This window comes from Oreochromis niloticus, linkage group LG8 (assembly GCF_001858045.2).
Source record: "Oreochromis niloticus isolate F11D_XX linkage group LG8, O_niloticus_UMD_NMBU, whole genome shotgun sequence".
Classification (NCBI taxonomy): Eukaryota; Metazoa; Chordata; class Actinopteri; order Cichliformes; family Cichlidae; genus Oreochromis; species Oreochromis niloticus.
Window position 1 is genome coordinate 29,930,589 of NC_031973.2, and position 22,054 is coordinate 29,952,642.

The window sequence follows — 22,054 nt, forward strand, 5'->3', positions numbered from 1 at the left end:
CACTAGAATCAGAGAGAGGGAATGCCGACGCACTCTCTCTAGAACTGGAGATATCATTTCCACCGGGGGAAATGTATACAGGAGCACGTCTGGCCATTGGTGCGCTAGCGCGTCCAAGCCCAAGGGTGCATCATGGTCGATTATGGAGAAGAACAGGGGGCAGTGAGTATTTACCCTGGAAGCAAAAAGATCTATTTGCACCTTGCCAAATAGATCCCAAATCTGAGCCACTATTAAAGGGTGTAACCTCTATTCTCTCACCAGAGAACCCCCCCCCTGGAGAGAAGGTCTGGCCTCAGGTTCAGGTGGCCCGGGAAATGGGTGGCTCTTAGAGACAGAAAATGAACACTGCACCATAACAGTAGAGAGCGAGACAGCTTCAACAGGGGAAGAGAGCGTGTTCCTCCCTGCCTGTTTATGTAAGACACCACTGTTGAATTGTCTGTCCTGACTAAGACATGCTGGCCCTCCAGGACTGGACAGAAATGCTAAGAACACTGCTAACAGCTCCAAGTGGTTGATGTGCAGCTGGCGCTGGGCTGCGGACCAGATCCCTCTCACTGATGCACCCTCGCACAGCGCTCCCCACCCTCTTAGGGAAGCATCTGTGGACACCACCTTGCGAAACAACACCCTCCCAATCCGAGAGCCCTGATGCAGCAGCCTGGGCTCCCTCCAAGGACGGAGAGCTAGCATGCAAGACACGGTTACCGGCAGCCTCCTCCGGAGGTGACGCGATGCACACAGGCGGTGAGAGAGAGTCCAGCGTTGAAACGCTGTCATTCTTAACATTCCAAGTGGCACTACGCCGATCATAGATGCCATCATGCCCAACAAGGGTAACATCGTTTGGAAACGCAGTCTGCGTGCCAGCTGAAACTGAGCGAGGCAGCGATGAAACGCGGCCACTCTGTGCTCCGACAAACGTGCGTGGCTGGAAAGCGAGCATATTTCCAAACCGTGGAGAGAAATCTGCTGACTCGGGATTAGCGAGCTCTTTTGAAAGTTCACAGAGAACCCCAGTGTCTGAATGTGTGACAGAACCAGTGACAGCTGTGTCTCCGCCTTCTCTCTGGAGCAAGCTACGAGAGCCCAGTCGTCTAGGTAGGCTAAGATGCGGATGCCTCTCTCTCTGAGGGGCGCTAGCGTTGCTTCGGCACATTTTGTAAAGGTGCGAGGAGCGAGCGACAGCCCGAACGGCAGCACTAGGTATTCGTAGGCTACGCCCTCGAATGCAAACCTCAGAAACTGCCTGTGTTTCGGGTGTATAACCACATGAAAATAAGCATCTGTTAGATCGATTGTTGCAAACTAATATCCCAGGCCGACTGCATTCAAGAGCAGTCTGAGTGTTAGCATCTTGAACCTGTACGTTCGTAGATTCTTGCTCAAGACTCGCAGGTCGAGGATGGGACGAAGCCCTCCCCCTTTTTTCGGAACAACAAAATAACGGCTGTACCAACCTTTGTCTGTCTCCGAAGCGGGGACCACTCGTATTGCGCTTTTCTGCAATAGCGCCTGTATTTCCTCTCTGAGTATCATGGCCGCCTCGGTGTTGACAGTCGTGTTTACAGCTCTTTGGAAATGAGGCGGCTTGAGGCGGCTTGACCCGGAACTGCAACCGGTAACCCATAGCAATGGTTTGCAGCACCCACGGAGAGGGGGCACAAGCACGCCACTGAGGGAAGTGAGCAGCCAGCCGGCTGACCTGCAGAACCGTCGGCGGGGCGTTGTCGCCCCCTAGTGTGTCTGCAGTGGACTGCAACACCTGCCTGACCTGGCTCGTTCTGCCTGCAGGCTGAGCATTTGTGATCGTTTGAGAATAAACAACACTCTTTATTGATTGTAACATGGGAACATGTACATTCATACATTTTGTTGGAGGCACCTTTTCTGGGGCACAACAATGGAAAAACAGCGGGAACACTTGATGTGGTCACCTGAACATTTAACACGCCTGAACAGGGAGTTACCTGAGGCATTTTGTGTGCAGGGGTTTTGTGCTTGGGAGACAGTGTTAGGAAAGTGCAGCGTCTTTTGGGGCTGACAACCTGAACAGAACTTAAGCGGCACCTCTTGGGCGGCAACAGAGGGGTAAAAGCAGCATCTCCCTGCCGCTGGACCCCTTCCCTGAATGGCTTCAAGTGAATGTCCGAATAACCCAGCCGCAGACACTGGTGCGTCCAGATATACAGCTCTGTCCCTATCCGAGACGTCAGAAAGGGTCAGCCACAGGTGCCTCTGCGCCACTACTGTCAAAGCCATCCCTCTGCCCGGGGAGAGCGCTGCACAGCGAGACGCATGGAGGATGTAATCTGTGGCGACTCTGACCTCGTTAAGAAGAGGTGCCAGCGGGCTGTCATCAGGAACCAGCGAGCCGAGCTCCGCCAGGGACATTGCCTGGTACGTCTGGAGCATGGTGACGGAGCTCATGGTGCGAGCAGTGCCGGCCTGAGCCCGATAAATCTTCTCCAGCTGCGAAGCAGAGAATCTGCACTGCTTGGACGGCAGAGTTGCGGGGCTGCCGACACCATGGTTATGGGACGGGGCCAGATAAGCAGCCAGACACGGCGCCATAGGGGGTGGGTTAGCTAAGCCAGCCCCCTCGGCGCCATCCAACTCCATGTACTGTCCATAGCCGGGCACAGTGACGCGGGTAGACAGAGGTTTGTCCCATGATGCTGTTAGCTCGCAGAGAAAGTCTGGGAACATGGGAAGGCAGTTTTTGGCCATTGCGGGCTCCGGTGGGAGGAAAAAACCCGCGAACTGCGACAGCTTCTGAGCTGGCGGAGGAGAGGGCCAGTCCACCTGCAGCTTCTCAGCAGCACGGCGAAACAGGGAGAAAAGAGAGGTGTCATCGTGGCCGACCGGTGCAGCAGCGGCGGCACATTGGGCCAACAATGAGCTCTTCTGCTCGTCCTCCGACAAACCATGGATGCCCAGGCCGATGTCCAGCACATCATCGTCTTCCTGGGGAGCACTGGCAGGCTTCAACCCAGGCTGAAGCCCGTCAGCACTCCTGCATGGTTCCGGCTCGTCATCGGCTAACCCGTCAACATATTCCATGTGGTCAGCCCAGCTAATTGCGGGGACATCGACCGGATAATCCTCGTCTTTGGACTCGGACGAAGCCGGGGCTCCAGACTCGGAAAGGAGAGGGTCATGCCGTGCAACAGCTGAGCGTCCCAGCACTTTTTCCACAAACGTCGCCCGTCTTTCCTGGGTCAAGCGCTGGAGCTGGCGACAAAACGCATAGGCTTTGGGCTCCGTCAACGCTCTCCTAGCGTGGACGATCCCCAGGCAGACAGGGCAGGCATCGTGCTGGTCGCTGTCGTGCAAAGAGAAACCGCATCCCTGAGGACAGGGGCGAACAGAAGATTTCTGCTTTGCTCGCTTCGGTTTGGAGTCCATTCCAAAATGCAAAGCGAAACGCTGCACAGGAAAACTTGAAATTAGCGCTCTGCGGGCAGCCTACGCACCAACTGCGCAGTGGAGGCTAACACCAACAGGGGCAGTTAAGCTAAGTTCAAGTTGGCAGACAACGGAGCTAACTAGCAGCAGCTAGCTAGCCCAACTCAGCAGAGGTGTTCTCAGCGAGGTGAAGAGCGTAAGAACTGAGGGATGACTGTGATGACAGCGGCTATATGTGCAGGCGGGGCCGTGCGCGTGTCATCACACGTCATCTGCCTTAAAGGCGTGAATAAAGGTTTCTTCAGCCAGGACACGCGAGGGCGTGATATCCCATACTTATGTGTTGTACCGAGTGAATCGACTGAAAGGGAACACAAATCCACAGAGAGACACACACAGGATCTATGCCAGTCAACCAGTCTGAATATATTCAGTTTTCATCCTACAATGAGATGCTGCCAAAAAAAGGGTCTCTCTCTCTCTCTCTCTCTCTCTCAGACACACACAGAAACACAGAGAGAGAGAGAGAGAGCAGGAAGTGAACAGGGGCTGTTAATAGTGTTTCCTGTATGTTTCTAGGTCAATCAAACAGCATGGAGCTGCTCAATTTGAATCCACCAATCAGAGAGGCTGTGTACTTTTTCCCACCAAAACAGCTGCACCTGCTTCAGCCTTTTACGCACACACACACACACACACACACACACACACACACACACACACACACACACACACAGCACAAAGAGAGACAGGCTTTTTGCAGTCTATTTCTCATATTGAGGATTCCCCTCGAACAAATGGCCATAATTTCCTAACCGTAGGGGCTAGAATGGTCATTCTTAGACCGTTTTGTTCATGTTAATAAAGATATATGACTTGTAATGTACCATAACTGAGTAGAGGAGTAGAGGAGGAGGATGAATTTCCTACCCTCAAACAAACATAATTCATGGCCAAAGGGTAATAAGTAGGGCTGTCAAATGATTAAAATTTTTAATCAGATTAATCACAGCCTAAAAATTAATTAATCATGATTAATCGCAACTCGAAATATGACCAAAATGTGTGCAAACATACGGACAGATAGCGGATTTTTACACACTTGTTAGTGTTATTTAATGCTAAGACCACGCTGAGTGGCCTGCGTTCACTCAGCGTGGTCTGACGTAGGCTGGGTGTTGTGCTGGAAGCGAATTAATCACAGCCTAAAAATTGATTAATCGCAACTCGAAATATATGTGTATATGTGTATATATGTGTAAAAATCGGGACAGATAGTGGTTTTTAACACACTTGTTTGTTTTATTTATTATTAATTGTGAGTACAAGCAGTACAAGCAGAACAGGGCTTCAAATAATTGTGAGGGATTTTTACTGAATGTTTTCCACCCGTTTAAATCTAGCACATTGTTTTATCCATATACATCTTCAAGTTCACAGAACATAGGCCTAATTCAACAGGCAAAATAGAAAAAATCTCCAATCATCCTTTTGGGTAAGGTAGATTAGTGCAAAAAAATATGAACAACAGTGAAAAGTATTGTTTAAATCACATTCAACCATAGAACAAGCTCTAAACACACGGTCCTCTGGTCTACTCATCCTTCAGCCAGTTGCTGAGACAAACCAACTTGTCCACGTTCTCTGAGTGCAGAGCAGACCTCTTCTTGTTCACAATGTGCCCTGCTACAGAGAATAGCCTCTCACAGGGCACTGTGGAGGCAGGAGTGGCCAGGTATCTGCGAGCAAGGCGGGCCAGCTGGCTGTGGGCTCCTGCATGAGCTGCCCACCACTGTAAGGGACAGTCCTCTAAGGCAGTGCAGGGCTCTGCTCTGTAGCGCTGTATGGCTCTGTCCTGCTGTACCTCCTCCTCTGACTCAGAGTCAGAGTCCATCTGCAGCAGGCTCAGCCTCTTCTTGGCTGGACCTTCTTCTGCAGTGTGTGATCTTCTAGGAGAGTCTTCATGCAGCATGCCTGCCAGTGTGGTCCACACTGCTTCTCTGTCAGTCTTGGGCACACTGCGTAGGTCTTTAAAACGTGGGTCCAGTGCAGTTGCGATCTGGAGCCATGCATAGTTGGTATGTTCCTGGCGGGAAGCAAGGTCTTCCTTAAACTTCTCTTTAAACCTCACCACATATGCAGGGTCCTTGTCAAACAGCTAACTGATCATCTGCAGAGGAATGGCTTATTTGAAGCGTTTCAGTCAGGTTTCAGAGCTCAGCACAGCACAGAAACAGCTTTAGTGAAGGTTACAAATGATCTTCTTATGGCCTCTGACAGTGGACTCATCTCTGTGCTTGTCCTGCTAGACCTCAGTGCTGCATTCGATACTGTTGACCATAATATCCTATTAGAGCGATTAGAACATGCTGTAGGTATTACAGGTACTGCACTGCAGTGGTTTGTATCATATCTATCTAATAGACTCCAATTTGTACATGTAAATGGAGAGTCCTCTTCAGACACTAAGGTCAATTATGGTGTTCCACAGGGTTCAGTGCTAGGACCAATTCTATTTACATTATACATGCTTCCCCTAGGCAACATCATTAGAAGACATAGCATAAATTTTCACTGCTATGCAGATGACACGCAGCTCTATCTATCCATGAAGCCAGGTAACACACACCAATTAGTTAAACTGCAGGAATGTCTTAAAGACATAAAGACCTGGATGGCCGCTAACTTTCTGCTTCTTAATTCAGATAAAACTGAGGTTATTGTACTCGGCCCTGAAAATCTTAGAAATATGGTATCTAAGCAGATTCTTACTCTGGATGGCATTACCTTGGCCTCCAGTAACACTGTGAGAAACCTTGGAGTCATTTTTGACCAGGACATGTCCTTCAACGCACATATTAAACAAATATGTAAGACTGCTTTCTTCCATTTGCGCAACATCTCTAAAATTAGAAATATCCTGTCTCAGAGTGATGCTGAAAAACTAGTTCATGCATTTATTACTTCCAGGCTGGACTACTGTAATTCACTATTATCAGGATGTCCTAAAAACTCGCTGAAAAGCCTTCAGCTAATCCAAAATGCTGCAGCAAGAGTACTGACAGGGACTAGAAAGAGAGAGCATATTTCTCCTGTTTTGGCTTCCCTTCATTGGCTTCCTGTTAAATCCAGAATTGAATTCAAAATCCTGCTCCTCACATACAAGGTCTTAAATAATCAGGCCCCATCTTATCTTAATGACCTTGTAGTACCATATCACCCTATTAGAGCACTTCGCTCTTGCACTGCAGGCCTACTTGTTGTTCCTAGAGTATTTAAAAGTAGAATGGGAGGCAGAGCCTTCAGTTTTCAGGCCCCTCTTCTGTGGAACCAACTTCCAGTTTGGATTCGGGAGACAGACACTATCTCTACTTTCAAGATTAGGCTTAAAACTTTCCTTTTTGCTAAAGCATATAGTTAGGGCTGGACCAGGTGACCCTGAATCCTCCCTTAGTTATGCTGCAATAGACGTAGGCTGCCGGGGATTCCCATGATGCATTGAGTTTTTCCCTTCCAGTCACCTTTCTCACTCACTATGTGCTAATAGACCTCTCTGCATCGAATCATATCTGTTATTAATCTCTGTCTCTCTTCCACAGCATGTCTTTCATCCTGTTTTCCTTCTTTCACCCCAACCGGTCGCAGCAGATGGCCGCCCCTCCCTGAGCCTGGTTCTGCCGGAGGTTTCTTCCTGTTAAAAGGGAGTTTTTCCTTCCCACTGTCGCCAAAGTGCTTGCTCATAGGGGGTCATATGATTGTTGGGTTTTTCTCTGTATTTATTATTGTGCTATCTACTGTACAATATAAAGCGCCTTGAGGCGACTTTTGTTGTGATTTGGCGCTATATAAATAAAATTGAATTGAATTGAATTGAATCAGTTACTTCCATGACACGGCGCAGGTGGCAGAAGGCTGGTAGAACTACAGAGCAGGAGACGTAGGCCTCTCCTCCCAGCAGTTCAGTCACATATCTGCAGTGGAATACACACACACACACACAGATAAGACAGCAAATTAAAAAAAGCTTTTTAATACTAGGTAATATTAATAAAATATTTGATTTCATTTATTTTTTAAATAAGACATTTTCATAATAACAAAACTGATTTAAGATGTATGTTTGATACATTTAATCTAAACCTACAATTATGGTCACAATGACAGGCTCACCTGCAGGGCTCTAGAAGTGTCTCCAGTCTCTGGAGTTTGTCCCACTCTGGAGGCGTCAGGAGGACAAGTTTATGCTTTTGTTTATCCAGAGTCGCGGTTACTGCAGTTTGGTTGCGGATCAAGCGCTTCACCATCTCCAGCGTGGAGTTCCAGCGCGTAGGCACGTCCTGGGCCAACGGCTCCTGCTTGCGCCCCAGTGACACCTGCTCTGCGTTCAGCTCTGCTGTGTTTGCTGGGCTGTGCTTAAAATGGCCAACAATTTTGCGGCATTTGGCCAGCGCAGTGACAAAGCCACTGTCTGCGAGACTCACTGTGATGCATCTCTGTAGAATGTGCGCGGTACACGGCATGTGATTGAATGGCATGATGCAAGCCGCGGCGATCATATTGCGCGCACTGTCCGTGCCTACTGTTGTCACCTTCTCCTCAATTCTCCACCTGCGAGCAACAGTCTGGAACTGCTCTGCACAAGCCTCCGCAAAGTGCCGCTCTTCCGTTTTCATTATAGTCAGCGCAAAGGATGTCAGACCCCAGGCTTCAGTGATTAAATGCGCAGTAACTCCCAGGTAATTGTCATTACTCAATGATGTCCAGTGGTCTCCTGTCAGAGCCACGCATTCTGTGTGAACTAAAGCCTCTTCTTTTTTCTTTTTCTCCGTTTCATACAGTTCGTGGATTCGAATTGTTATTGTGCGTCTCGCTGGGGGCTTGTAGGACGCGTCCTGAGATGCAACCTTTAAAACATCCGCAAAGCCCTTGTCCTCCACAATGCTTAGCGGTCTACAGTCCTTTGCTATCCATTTGGCTATATTGTCGGTCAGTTTGTCCAAAGAAGACTTACCGAGTGGCCTGCGTTCACTAAGAGTGGTCTGACGCAGGCCGGGTGAAGCTGCTGCCCCGACAAACGCGTGTTTGGCATTAAGGTGGTATTTTAAGGTCGAATTTGAACGGTGAAATTGAAACTCTTTACTACAGTGAGTGCAAATTACAACGCGTTTGTTTATTGTCCCATCTATGTTCTTCTTGTATTTAAATTCCCCATCCAGAAGGCCATCCTGTTCCTGCTTCTCCATTTTCAGTGGCGCGGTAAACAAATCAAGTGGAATTATGGGAGCGACTTTTCTGCGTGTTGCGCCAAATAGTTAAATATTCTAACGTAATTAATTCCAAAATTTAATTATCGCAATTAACGCGTTAATTTCGACAGCTATAGTAATAAGTGATAAAAAAAATCTTGAATTGTGAGCGTCAGGAGTGTCTGAAGATATATTGGCACAAGCCTCATGTCTTAACTTCGCTTCGTTAAGGAGATATGACGATTGGAAAATGTGTCTCATTAGAGAATTCCAGCTGTGATTTCAAGCGAAGTCTCCATTGAGTTTCTATGGAGAGTTTTCAGACTTTGTGTTGCTCTGAGGAGATTTGCCAGAAATCTGTAACTCCTACAACAATCATAGTGACATTTTCTGAAAGCCAGCAAAAATACCTACACTTTGATGTATAATTTGTGGGGGTTGAGTGAAAATTGAGCAAGTAGCAAGACGTTGTTTGGACATGAAGAGAAGATTAAGAAAGGTCCAGTGGCCCACTCAAAGCCACCTGCATAGCAATTAGGGATGGGTATCGTTTAGGTTTTATCCGATACCGGTGCCAAACCGGTACTTTTGAAACGGTGCCGGTGCTTAAACGGTGCTCAAACCGGTGCTTAAAGAATGGAGAACACAAAATTGGTCCAAAAACCTCTCATGTTCAGCTGTTTTTTTTGTAAAAAGATAACAATGTTAGCCTTTTCTGCAGCTATAGGGCATATATGGTATCACTCTTGGCTGGAAGCAGTGCTTAAACAATGGAAAAAACACAAACTTTGTCCAAAAACCTCTCATGTTTAACTGTTTTCCACTTTTTCTTTGGTCATTTTAGCCTTTTTGGCCAGGGTGAAGGGAGCATCTGCCATCAAACAAGAAGACAGCCGCATGTAATTACGATGGTGTTTGCTAGTTCACCTTACATGCATTAATGTAATAATGTGGTTAGCCTACTCAACGTTAATTACACACGAACAACATGAAGCTACTCACGCAGAGGAGAACGGCTGCTGCTGCCATCATCATCCGTCATCATTTCTGCTACACTGGCAGGGCTAGGGGCCAGGACTCTACTCTTCGGGTTTTTGGGGGATGTTGCTAACTCCGGGTCCGATAACAGGCACCACACCCGCAGTAGATGTGCACGGTGTGAGGTCTCACAGCAAGCTATCAAACACGGCGCATTTCTCGGCTTTAAAAAAAAACGCTATGCGTCACCAGGTGTTTCATCAGATTTGAGGTGTTACCTCCTTTGACAGTATCACAGTATCAGCTTAAAGCACTTGTTGCAGGCTGCTGAGTTTGCATCTTTTGCTGTGAAGTACAGCCAGACTTTTGATCGCTTCGCCTTGGGCATTTTTAATCTGTAGCTCTGCTCTAAAAGAACGTACGTACCTGGCCCCGCCTACTATCCTCGGAAACGTAAAATGATTGGCTAGAATTGGCTCAGGAAAAAAAAAGCACCGAAATAAAGCACCGAAATGTGCGCTGCTTTTCGGTCTGATTACTACCGTTTATGTCAGAACCGGTGCCATGACACCGGTACCCATCCCTAATAGCAATGCATGTATTTTCTGAAAAATCATAAAGATGAAACTGAAAACTTAAAGAGGGATAAGATTAAAATGGTAACAAATATGAAAAAGCTGAATCATACATGAATAGCCCAATAATTTGAGAACATTTTAAAGTTTGAATGGTTGTTCTACGTGAAAGTATGAGGAAGTAGTTAAGTGTCAAAAACAAGCAAGTTTTAGCAGAATTGTGGAAGTTTCCCATTCATTTCAATGGGACAAAAAATTGCATAAAAAGCTTAATATTTTAAAAAGTATCATTGTAAAAAATACCAAAAGTCATAGCCGGCATTGGCAGAAATAGCAGAATAGTTTAAAATTTGAATGGTGAAAATCGGACAAAAATTGTGGAAGTAGTTAAAGGCCAAAAAACCTACGGAAGCAACAAGAATATAGAAAGTAAGGATAAAGAATAAAGAGAAGCAGGAACTCAATAGTGTGGATGCCTTACAGTATTCACACAATAATATAAAACAAATGACCTTACTCGTAATGAACATAGAATGTATGTTACTTTACCAAATTAAATTACAAAAAATGAGCTTTCTCAAGACGTTATGTTCTCATACACTGGTATATAATTTTAAATAAATCACTGTGTCGGAATCGATTGAGTGTGATATTAAAATCTATCAGAGAACAATTCAGAACCATTGTTTTCTTCTCTTTTTCTGTGTTTGTCAGGGTTCACCCCTGGTGCAAGAGAGCTGTTTAAACAGGAGAACCACTTGGCGCTCTACCAGCTGCCATCTGGAGAGAAGACCAAGGAGTTCACATCCCACCGCCTTCATTACTTCACCAAACGCCAGCCTCCCATCTCCCATCTCATCTCTCTGTTCGTACGAGACTCTTCATCCAGTGAGTCAGCACACTATTATTGTTTTTGGTTTTATGATGCAGTTTTAATAAAATGTTCAGCACCATCTCTTTATTACCTGCACATAATCCATTTTCCTGTATATGTTTCTGTCCAATCCTCCCTTTGGCCAAACAGTACCATAAAGAAAGTGTGTTTTGTTGTTTTCTTTCTTGATAATGCTTTTTTGCACTGTTAGATAATGTCCAGATGCTGTCACATGGTTCAGCTGACCTTATCCTGGAGGCCTGCACTGACTTCTGGGATGGAACTGATATCTACCCCCTCTCAGGCTCAGACAGGTCTGTCTTTGGCTTTCTGTTTGTGCTTGAAGTTAACATAGTTACACTTTCCAAATGCACACAGTGAATTTGGAAAGTTTTAATTTCATCCTTTGGTTCCTGTGTCACAGAAAGAAGGTCCTGGACTTCTACCAACGCGCCTGTCTATCAGGTTACTGCTCAGCTTTTGCGTATAAACCCATGCAAGTATCTCTCTCTAGCCAGCTGAATGGGAAATGTATGGAACTGGCTCCTGGTCCCTGTCTGTTTTCTGGACTAGAGTTGCCCTCCACGACTCCCATCAAACACAACTCCTGCAGGAACAGCTGGAGCTCAGATGGTATGGACTGTGACACACTGATGAAATGGGCGGTTTTGCATTTGAACAAGAGAAAACTGTACAAGAATTAAAGGAAATATGTTGTCACTGCAAAGCTAAGTTGCTGTTATCCAAGGTTCAGTAGTTTGACTTGTTTATCAAAGACCATGACTTGGACAGATGAATTTTATGTCCTTGGCAATCACTGCATACAAGTTAGTTAGTAAGTTTTGATTCTAAATGTCTTGGAAGTGACTGTAAATTGCAAAATTGTATGGATAAAGAGATTTCTCTGACTGACAAATGTTATATTGTTTACTTACCCTCTCTTTGTTCTTTCCCGTCATGCTCACAGAAGGTATAGGTGAGGGTGTGGAGCGTGAGGACTGTGTTCAGGCCCTAAGCGGGCAGATCTTTATGGGAATGGTGTCATCCCAGTTCCAGGCAAGGCTAGACACGGTCCGTCTCATTGATGCCCTCGTCACTGCTTGCATCCGCTTTGTTTACTTTTCCATGGAGGATGAGCTCCGCAGCAAGGTGACTACAGTCAAGCTTTTAATCATTACAAGTCTTGCTTACCTTGCCAAAATTGCCCCCCCCTTAAATTCTACGGTTCATTATTTCCCACAGTATCTTTTTTCTTTTTTTGGCTTTTTTTAGGTCACTTTGCTCTCCAGCTTCACATCTTTTACAAATTCATTTGTGTATATAATATCACTTCACCATTACAAACTTGTAAATAGGGTTGTAGAAGTATTTCTACAAACTTATTTAGCTTTTTAGTTATAACGTATTTATTTATTTAGTATTTCTATTATCTATAAGTATCTATACGTTTTTGCTCATTTGCATACATACACACAAATAGGACAAAGGTGGTAACTTATTAATTATTAATTACTGCTAATTACTATTCCCTGTCATCAAGATTTTATGAGGGTCTAACAGCAAATGACATTGTGTGTTTCACTTTAGACAGGTGTGCTCTCACACAAGGTCACAGTTTATGACCTAAAGAAAATTGTCGGATTTGTTTGGAAAAACCTACTGAAATACTGGATATTACTATATAGTAGTCTATATATAGTCTAGTATACTACTATAATCTACTATAAATGTGACACGGCTGCTTTGGATTTGTGCAGGTGTTTGCAGAGAAGATGGGTTTAGAGACAGGCTGGAACTGTCATATCTCTCTGACACCAAACGGAGACGGTCCCTGTGATGGAGCTCCATCAAGCCCCAGTCATGGCTCCCTGCATGAGGATTTGAACCAAGGTACCTGTGTTTCTGACAAGTTTAGTTAATATTCATGTTATTAGTAATGGGAACAATTTTATAGGCTGAATATAGGTTTAGTCATTAATAGTGCAGCAGCTATCAATTATTTTAGTAATCAAGTAAACTGTTGATTATTCCAACAAGTAATCGAATAAGAAATACTTCTGTCTTATTTACAATAAATATTCAAAAGGGAAAACAACATGGCTCTTTCAAAAGTTGGACTAAATGAAAATCTCCAAATAAACATCAAATATTTTGATTTAATTACCTCATTTAAAATCTGTACTGGAAAATGATTGGGAGTGGGTTGGCTGTCGAGAATGGGATCAAGATAACAGTTGACGTCACCTCCAATTGCAATGTTGGAATTAGATGGAGGAATAATATCAAAACTCAAAAAAAGAGTATCATTATTAGGAGAAAAAATAATTAGAAAAGCAATTGGTAGAGTAACTAAAAGGTATCCGTGATGTGGATCAGCCTTTGTGGCCTCGACTCTAAAGAGAATATTTGTACAAATGAGGATTGTTACACCTCTAGATTTATAAGTGAATGGAGCCTGAAAAACCTGAGAAACCTAATTTGCTCTCAACCTGTGCTACTCAGCTGCACTAACATGCGTTTCTTTGAGGAAGATAATTTCTTCTTCCAAAAATTTAAGATGTGAAACGACATGACCCCTCTTAACCACGTGTCCGAGACCTTTTTTGTTCCAAGTAACCGATGTGAGGTCTCTCATGGCTCTCATGAAACAGAATTATTAGGTACTGACATAACAGGATACAACAACATAATATCCACCCAGAACAAGGTAATACAAAAATGCAACTAATACCTAAATGTACAACCACATCTGAAAGAACACAATTACCCAAACTGTCAAACATTTCATGATGGTAGATCAAAAGCTGTGCACTTATGCTCTGCTCTCTCTTCACCATGATGCACCAGTACAGTGTCTGCATCATTGCAGCTAAAGCACTAGTCTGTCTGTTAATCTCCTGCTCCCCTCTTTCCTCGCTTGTGAACAAGACCCTGAGATAATTAAATTCTCTACCTAGAGCAGCATCTCGTCCCTGACCCAGAGTGGGTCCTCTGCCCTTTTCTGGCTGAGAACCGTGAGGTGCTACTTCTAATTCTCAGTGCTTCACACTCTACCGCATACACACTAAGTGTCCCCTCCCTAACTCAGTGGGAGAAAAAACAGCTGGCAATGCGTGTTTTCCTATGAGGTGAAGCAATTTATGGCAGGCTGGCTGTATCTCTGTTATATCTATAAAACCACTTACAGTTGTAGTCTCCTCTCTCGAAGTATTGGGTTCCTTCTGAGCAAAAAATCAGTTTAGTACTGTATACAACATACTGTATGCAATATACTGCGTATCTTAAATGTATGAGTAAATGTACAAATCTGGTACTTTTGGTGTGTTTTTTTTTTTCCAGTAATGCTTCTTAATAAGTGTAGAGGAAGCCATACTATATTTTACTATATTAAAATATAGTAATATATTACTACATTACTATATTTTTTCAACACAGATTCTCGGGATGAAGCAGAAGGTCCCCTGCTACCAGAAGAGGAAGCCCACTCTGACCTGGCCAGTTTCCAGCCCACAGATAGCGATGTCCCCAGCTTCCTGGAGGACTGTAACAGGGTAATTGGCTCTTAATCAAGACCAGTGAAATTATTGATCTAGCCCACAGAGGCAAAGGCAAAGTCTGGTCAGGCTTGTGTTTTATGTATTGCTTCCATATATTTTGTAAAGGCCAAGTTACCTCGTGGGATCCACCAGGTTCGTCCTCATTTGAAGAACATTGATAATGTGCCTCTTTTGGTGCCACTCTTCACTGACTGTACGCCTGAAAGTAAGTCTTATCTTTGTATACCATATTGTGTACATTATTTTCCCAAGATGTCCACTACATTACTACTTACTATTCTGAGTAAAGTATAACAAAACTGAACCAACGATCCACATGCCCGTATCACTTTCTTTCAGCCATGTGTGAGATGATCACGATCATGCAGGAAAACAGGGAGGTTACGTGCTGTCTGGGGAGCGCTGGCAATTTCCGCAATAGCCGTCTATTCCTTCAGAGTGACCTAAGGTACGCTCATAATAAAATATATGAATATGCATACTCATACTAAATAACATAGAATCAACTGCCTCTGCAGTAGGTTCTGTCACTGACTGCAGTTGGCTACAGTAATTATTTTTCTAATATGGGGGTAACTGAGGCTGCAAAGCAGAACAAAGACTGCAAAAGAGATAATAAATCATTTGAAATATTTGCATATTAATTAAAAAAAACACTTTCATGCCACACTGTATCCTGTATACTGCAGCTAACTAGAATAAAACAGGTCTCCTTTAAGCAAGTGACTTATAGTTTTAGAAATCCAATGCAAAGTTGGGAGAATGAATGGACAAGTCCCTTAATCAGACTCCAACTGCAGTGTGCTGGAGATGATGGTTTACTCATAAGCAAAAAAATGAGCTTGTAAATGCTTCTGTACTCTGTTTCTTTGAATGGCCCAGTCAAAGCTGAGACTTAATTTTGTTTATTTATACAATATTAAACATTTCTAAAACATATATTGTTACAGTGTGATTATGCTTTACTGATTGTTGATGTTAAAATAATGTCCATTTAACACTAAATGGAGTTGAATGTATTACTGTTCTACTGTTGTCAACTACTGTTCACCCTATCCTGTACAAATTATCATACAATCACACCACCTGACCTCTCTGTTTTACAGCATTGCTTTGGACCCTCTGTATCCATCTCAGTGTTTGTGGGAGACGTTTGGCTATGCCACTGGGGGAGGATTTAATGGAGAGGTCGAAGGACTGTCTCCATTGAGGCTGTCTGGACAGCTCAACACCATGGGCTGTTCTGTTACCTTCCACCAAGGAGAGAGTGTGAGCATGGTCAAACTCATAGAACAGGTTAGATGCCCACAGGCCCTCGTGTACCCGATAAGTCTAAGAGTAATGTTACATTTATAAATGTATCTACCTTTGGCTGAATGTGTTGCAGGCACGACACACAACCTATGGCATTCGCAAGTGCTTCCTCTTTCTGCTCCAGTGTCAACTCAGTCTAGTCATCATCCAGGTGAGAAAGGAAGAGTCATAAATTCTGAAGATGTGTCTGTTTACACTGCATTAAACATCTTCCTATTTCTGTGTAAGTTACTACATGATGTGCTTCTGGTGTTACAGTTCTTAGCCTGCTTAGCTCAACTTCCTCCTCCCATGAACACCACTGACATCCTCTGGGTGTCGTGCTTCAGCTGCCCTCTGCTAAGGTACATACATACTGTAAATATCTAGAAACTAATAATTCACAGTTATTTTGTTGTTTCGTGAAGAAACTGATTCTAATTTGTTCTCTGTTGGCAGTGTGTCACTTTTGGGAAAGCCACCTGATAGTACAGTTATGACAGTTGCCACAGGGAAGAACCTGGACGCAATCCCAAAGAAGGTAGTATCAAGTATGAGAAATAGAGTATACTCATGTAATATTATCCAGGTTTTTATTGTTCACACACTATATATATTTCCTGTATCCACTCAAATGAAGGCTTGATAAAATCTACTTAAAGAAACTCTGCTCAACCTCAGAGAAAGAATTAATTAAAGACACAACCATAACACTTACACCTGGCAAATTACAAGACATACACAAAAATGTCCTGCACTGTAATGGTGGACTATTTCGTCTACTGTTTACCTCGGCATCAGTCATATGACAACAAAGTTGCAGCTACTATTGCAAAATACATGCTGCATAGCTTGGTTTTTATTTTTTATTTTATTAGTCCTTTATTTATCCAGGTAAAAAAAAAATCTCATTGAGATTAAAAATCTCATTTCCAAGAGAGACCTGGCATCATGGCAACAAAAGTCAAAATACATGTACCACGCAAGTACATAACATTTAAAACAAATACAATATCCCATACGAACATGTGAAAAATATACAATAATAGATCAATTAAGAGTGACATTAAAAAGCAATCACACTGAGTAAAAGAGTTACAGCAGCTAGTAATAACTAGCCATTCTATATTTTGCGGGATTACTGAAGAAAGTGGTTATAAATCTTTGTTTTGTTCAGTCATTTGACTTTAAAATAAGTTCATATGAAGAATCACATTAACTATTGAAGTAATTTGGCAGGCTAGGCTAGTATTTGTTGTGTTACTAGCAATAACTTTGGCAAGCAAGATACAATTAGCCATACATGAATCTGATGGCTATTTTGTAACATTACCTGATAAAGTGGTTTGAAAAGGAACAGTTACATTACCAGATCAGCTAGTGGAATCTGGATGAATTTGTGTATGTCTGTTTGTTAACCTCTTTAACCAGACTCAGAACTACTTCCTTGGCTGTTTCCTGTTGAAGTTTGGCCTGACTATGTGTGCCTACCTGTTGGCCTTTGGGTTTAGCCTACAAGCGGTCTGCCTGAGCAGTTTGTCACACTGCAACCTGAACTCCTCAGACAACACCACTGCCTCCTGTAATATATTCGCAAAGAGGTAGGAGTAACAATAACCTGCAACAGTCCATAGCTGTTCCACTCATAGACTTAATGCTAATATTAATTACAATGCAGTTAGATTAGCAATAATGAAGAAAAAGTTAGCAACATGTTAAAAACAAATATATTTCCATCTATCTGCAGCTTTTCACCTGGTGCACCTCAGTGGTTCTTTGAACTGTCTAACGGTCTGCTGATGACGCAGAAGGTCATGGCAGGTTTTCTTGTCTTGCACACAGGTAAGAGTGCCTTCATAGATATGTACAGGTGTCCTTTAGATTTTTATGATGTCTTAAAGCAGTTTGTGAACTCTATGAAAACGACAGTCAGGATCTTACAGTATTCCACTGGAGCGCGTCTTTAGTAAATGAAAACCCCTTTCCTCCCTCTGTTCAATTTGCGGGACCATAAAACAATTTTTATTCCATTCTCGGAGCTTAGGTTTGCCCATATCATCTGAAACTGCTTTTTTTTTTTTTTTTTGTACCCACACTGTTCTCTGCTAGGCCTAGGGCTTCCCTCCTTCTTCTTTGGGGGGGCGGCTGTGGATGGCTGTGCGTCTCCTGGGTCTTTTTCTGTTTGCCTGTGGCTATTAGGGAGATGTCATTGCAGCTTCTCACCCTCACTATCAAGTATGTTTTGGGAAAACTTCCGAAAAGTTTTGGTTTTCCTGGAAAGGCAAATAATTTTATGTTACTTTTCAAGTACCTTCAACATTTCAAATGTTAATAACTAAAGACAGGTTGGTGTAGACTCACAACTTAGGAATGAACAAAATGCATACAGCATACACAAATTAAAATTTAAAAAAAAAAAAAAAGTAAATGTATTCAAAACCGACATCGGGATTTGGGTTGTGGCAGCAGCTGTGTTGAATGCAGTGTTGGGGAGTAACGGAATACATGTACCGCCGTTACGTATTTAAAATACAAAATATGAGTAACTGTATTCCGTTACAGTTACTGTTTAAAAGGGTGGTATTCAGAATACAGTTACTTTGTTGAAATAAAGGGATTACACGGCGGTCTTTTCCTGTTTCATATGTTTGGCTATGCCCTCTCTATCTTTGGTAATTCCACGCCAGTGGAAACCCAAACAAAACACGCATTAAGAGGCTCTAATGCCTGTGTCTCAATCTCACGGCCCATGTCACCTCTACTTGCGGCCCGCATAATGACGTGAAAAAATTTTTTTTTTTTTAATTATTCAAAAAAGTATTTAATGTGAAGGCAATAGGCAGAGTGTTACAGGCATAGCCCTGAAGTCCATTCTCGTGCTGCAGGGAGAACAGACTGCCGTATCTGTTATGTGTCTGTGAGCACGTAAAAATAATAATAACCACTGCAGCAAAAGTGCCTGACGAGCCCAGTTGTAAGTAAGCTATTAAGACTCGACTGTACACTGTGTTCGTGTTTTCCTCCGAAACAATAAGTTCTGTTGGAGCAGCCTTTCAACGCCTCTCTCTGTCTCTCGCTAGCAAAGTTGACCCAGACAACAAAGTAAAGCTAGTTTTCGGCTACGAGCCTGGCACGGAACCCGACGTATTAGCCAGAGGTCCCTTTACTATGGTTCGGAGCCGCGGACCTGTTTTATATACGCGCGGAATAGTTTTCTATACGAGATTGCTGCAGAAAGTGCAGCCTTACCTAATGTCCACCCTACTGTTACTCATTTTAGATTAAGATTTAATATATATTAGATTAAGATATAATATATTAATTAATCCAAAGTATTCAGAATATGTTACTCTCATTGAGTAACGTAACGGAATATGTTACAAAATACATTTTGGGGCATGTATTCTATAATCTATAGTGGAATACATTTTAAAAGTAACCTTCCCAACACTGGTTGAATGTATAAGCCACGTCCAAAGTTCACTCTGACGCCTCTGTCTTTCTAAACGGAGGGACAGTAAGTGTGTGTGTATATGTAAGTGTGTAAAAACTGCAGATAGATTAACAGCAATAGTATTTTGTCTATATCCGCAATTGTAGAAATTAATCTCATGTAAACAATAACGTGACGTCACATCAAAAAAGGCGCACACCTCTGACGTTGCATGACTAAATCTCCGTTTTCCTCATCCACACATAAACGCAAAAACTGAATTTTCGAAAATCTCCACCCTGGCAGGAGTTTTTAAAAATCTTAGTTTTCAGTGATCAAAATCGCCGTTCACATGAGGACGAAAGGTGCAAACGCATAGAAAATTCTGCATTTTCAAAAATACCCGTGTACATGTGGATGTAGCCTTATACATAGGGCCCCATTTTCAGAGAGGTAGCTTGAAAAAAATGAACATTTTTTAACACATTTTGACATTTTGATTGTTTTTGATAATCGAGAGATGATCAGTAAAACTCCCATGTTAAAGATAAGTGATTGTGTTTTCTTTTTTAAAATCAACCTTCTCTTATTGTTGTTCTGTCATTTACCAGTGGTAATCTCCCTGAGCTATGTCCATCGCTCTCAGCCTTTATGGAAAAAGAGCCCATTCAGCAATACCTGGTGGTGTGTCACTGTACCTGTGGTGTAAGTAATTATCTTCTTTAGATAATGTTAAAGCTCAGTGTTTAGCAACGTCCTTGCAAACAACAAGGACTAAGATTAACGCTGGTTTTATAATTGATTTCAGCAGTCCTGTTTTGAGTGATCAGTAAGAGTAGAAAATTGCAGTGTATAAACACCAGTACATTTACCTTTAGATACTGTACTTACAACAGGGTTAAAATTAACAGATTGGTGCTGGAGTTCATGTGTTTGTCTATTAAAGATGTTATGCAGTGTTCATAGACATATTTACTAATGAGATTTCAAGACAACTTTCAAAGTGAATGCAATGTTGTGTTGACATACTTTGATTGAGCCGTAGTCCAAACCACTGCTGTGCAATGATGTGCTTTGACTTTAAAATGGCCAAAGCTTTGAGTTAAAACTGGGATTTATCTTATTTATACAGTAGAAAAAAGTGTCTGAGCTGTCACTTGAGAAAGCATCAGGCCAGAAAGAAATAAAAAGTGAGCCACCCAGTACAGAGTAAGCCTGGCTATGAGAACATACAGGCACGTCAAGAAATGGATTTTACTATACCCTCCAAAAAAGACAAAATTATTACAAAAATTAAAAATGACAGAAACAAGCCATATTAATAATTAAGTGGGCCCATAAAAGAGGTCAACTAAACAAAATTCTACTCAAAAAAGTACAAAATATCATAATTAAACAAACTGACCTCCCGAAATGAGAGACAGCTCCACTTATATATTGACTGAATGAACTATTGTATAAATAAAAGGTGAAAACCACAAAGCAATAGCTAAACATAATACAAGAAGAAACCCCATCCCCCCCTGAATTGTCACAACAGATGGTTAAGTCCATTTTGTTGCCTCTGCACTTAAACCAGCTCCAGGTAACAGAGTATTTCAGTTGTGTGGTTGGATGCAGCCATCATACTGGTAGAGGTAAGAAATGTGTCCTTTGGTCAAATGAGACAAAATTCTAGCTCTTTGGCCAAAGACATTGGTTATGTTTGTAGAAAGAAGGGAGATGTGTACAACCCAAAGAATACTGTCCTCACACTGAACTATGGGGATGCTGCAGCAAGTATGGAAGTGGGAATCTCGTCATGGTCAATGAAATCATGAAGAAAGAGGGAAATGTGAAGATTTTAACAGAAAACCTCATGCAGTCCATAGCAAAAGTGGTTCTGGGTTGTTGTTTTGTCTTCCAACCTGACAAGGAGCCAAATCATGTATAACTCGTGGTGAAGAACTACCTCCAGAAGACCAAAGTGATGGTACTGGGGGGAAAAAATTCAAGTATTTTCCAAGTACTGTTAAAATATGTGCTTAAAAATTATATTGACATAGTGGGCTAACAATTCTGTCCAACTGTATATAAGTCCTGATGCCCCTGATTTTCAGTCCAGTTCTTGTGCAATTTGGCATACCTCAACCTCTTCTTCTTGTTTCCCTTTCTTAAGAATGGCTTCTTGATAGCCACACTCCATGGAAGTCATTACTGTGTCGTGGTCAAACAGTAAATGACTGAAGGATCAGATTCATTTCAAAGGAGGAGTTGTAGGTCTTCGCTGGATTTTTCCATCTTATTTCTAAAATTGTTTTTTGGTTTTTTTTCAGTTTTTATAACATTGTTATCATTGTCCTTCATTGGTTGAGTTGGGTGCCTTTTTATGCCTGCATGAGTCATAGGACAGTGTTAAAACATTCTTCTGAAAATGATTAGGTACAAGGACTGGACTGAAAACTGAAAAAAAGCACCCAATGTCCAAAGAAAAACTTTTACAGACATTATTAAGCTCTTTCAAACTATTGCTTATAGATCATTTAAGAATAAAAATTCTGAATTCTTGGAAACAAAATATAAAACAGGTGGGTGGCTCAAGACTTCTGCACAGAACTGTAGTTCTGCTGTTTACCTCAGAGTTGGCAGAATGTAGAATGTAGTCATGACCATAATAAGATCTTGTCTTATGATACTTTATACGTTAC

The 22,054-nt window shown here is 42.6% G+C and overlaps 3 protein-coding genes across 9 annotated transcripts in view; 2 read left to right on the top strand and 1 right to left on the bottom strand.

Moving 5' to 3' along the window:
- Positions 1–22,054, top strand: part of LOC100707149 (carbonic anhydrase-related protein 10) — a 1,009,504-nt gene that overhangs the window by 551,401 nt on the left and 436,049 nt on the right. The window lies entirely within an intron of this gene.
- The window catches only part of tmem94 (transmembrane protein 94), a 58,465-nt gene that overhangs the window by 32,490 nt on the left and 3,921 nt on the right, over positions 1–22,054 (top strand). For all 5 annotated transcript variants that reach the window (XM_005465316.4, XM_005465318.4, XM_005465317.4 and 2 more), the window contains 15 exons: positions 10,925–11,098; positions 11,296–11,398; positions 11,509–11,717; positions 12,052–12,233; positions 12,842–12,974; positions 14,520–14,635; positions 14,747–14,846; positions 14,981–15,089; positions 15,748–15,937; positions 16,029–16,106; positions 16,214–16,299; positions 16,394–16,475; positions 17,366–17,535; positions 17,682–17,776; positions 19,979–20,072. In XM_005465316.4, coding sequence (XP_005465373.1) covers positions 10,925–11,098; positions 11,296–11,398; positions 11,509–11,717; positions 12,052–12,233; positions 12,842–12,974; positions 14,520–14,635; positions 14,747–14,846; positions 14,981–15,089; positions 15,748–15,937; positions 16,029–16,106; positions 16,214–16,299; positions 16,394–16,475; positions 17,366–17,535; positions 17,682–17,776; positions 19,979–20,072 — 1,921 coding nt within the window. The remainder of the gene's footprint in view (positions 1–10,924; positions 11,099–11,295; positions 11,399–11,508; positions 11,718–12,051; positions 12,234–12,841; positions 12,975–14,519; positions 14,636–14,746; positions 14,847–14,980; positions 15,090–15,747; positions 15,938–16,028; positions 16,107–16,213; positions 16,300–16,393; positions 16,476–17,365; positions 17,536–17,681; positions 17,777–19,978; positions 20,073–22,054) is intronic.
- Positions 7,175–9,305, bottom strand: LOC112847726 (zinc finger BED domain-containing protein 1-like). The gene is made up of 2 exons (XM_025910023.1): positions 7,582–9,305; positions 7,175–7,382 (listed from the first exon to the last, which is right to left on the bottom strand). Exons 1-2 carry the CDS (start codon positions 8,652–8,654, stop codon positions 7,253–7,255), a joined length of 1,203 nt encoding a protein of 400 aa, XP_025765808.1. The 5' UTR covers positions 8,655–9,305; the 3' UTR covers positions 7,175–7,252.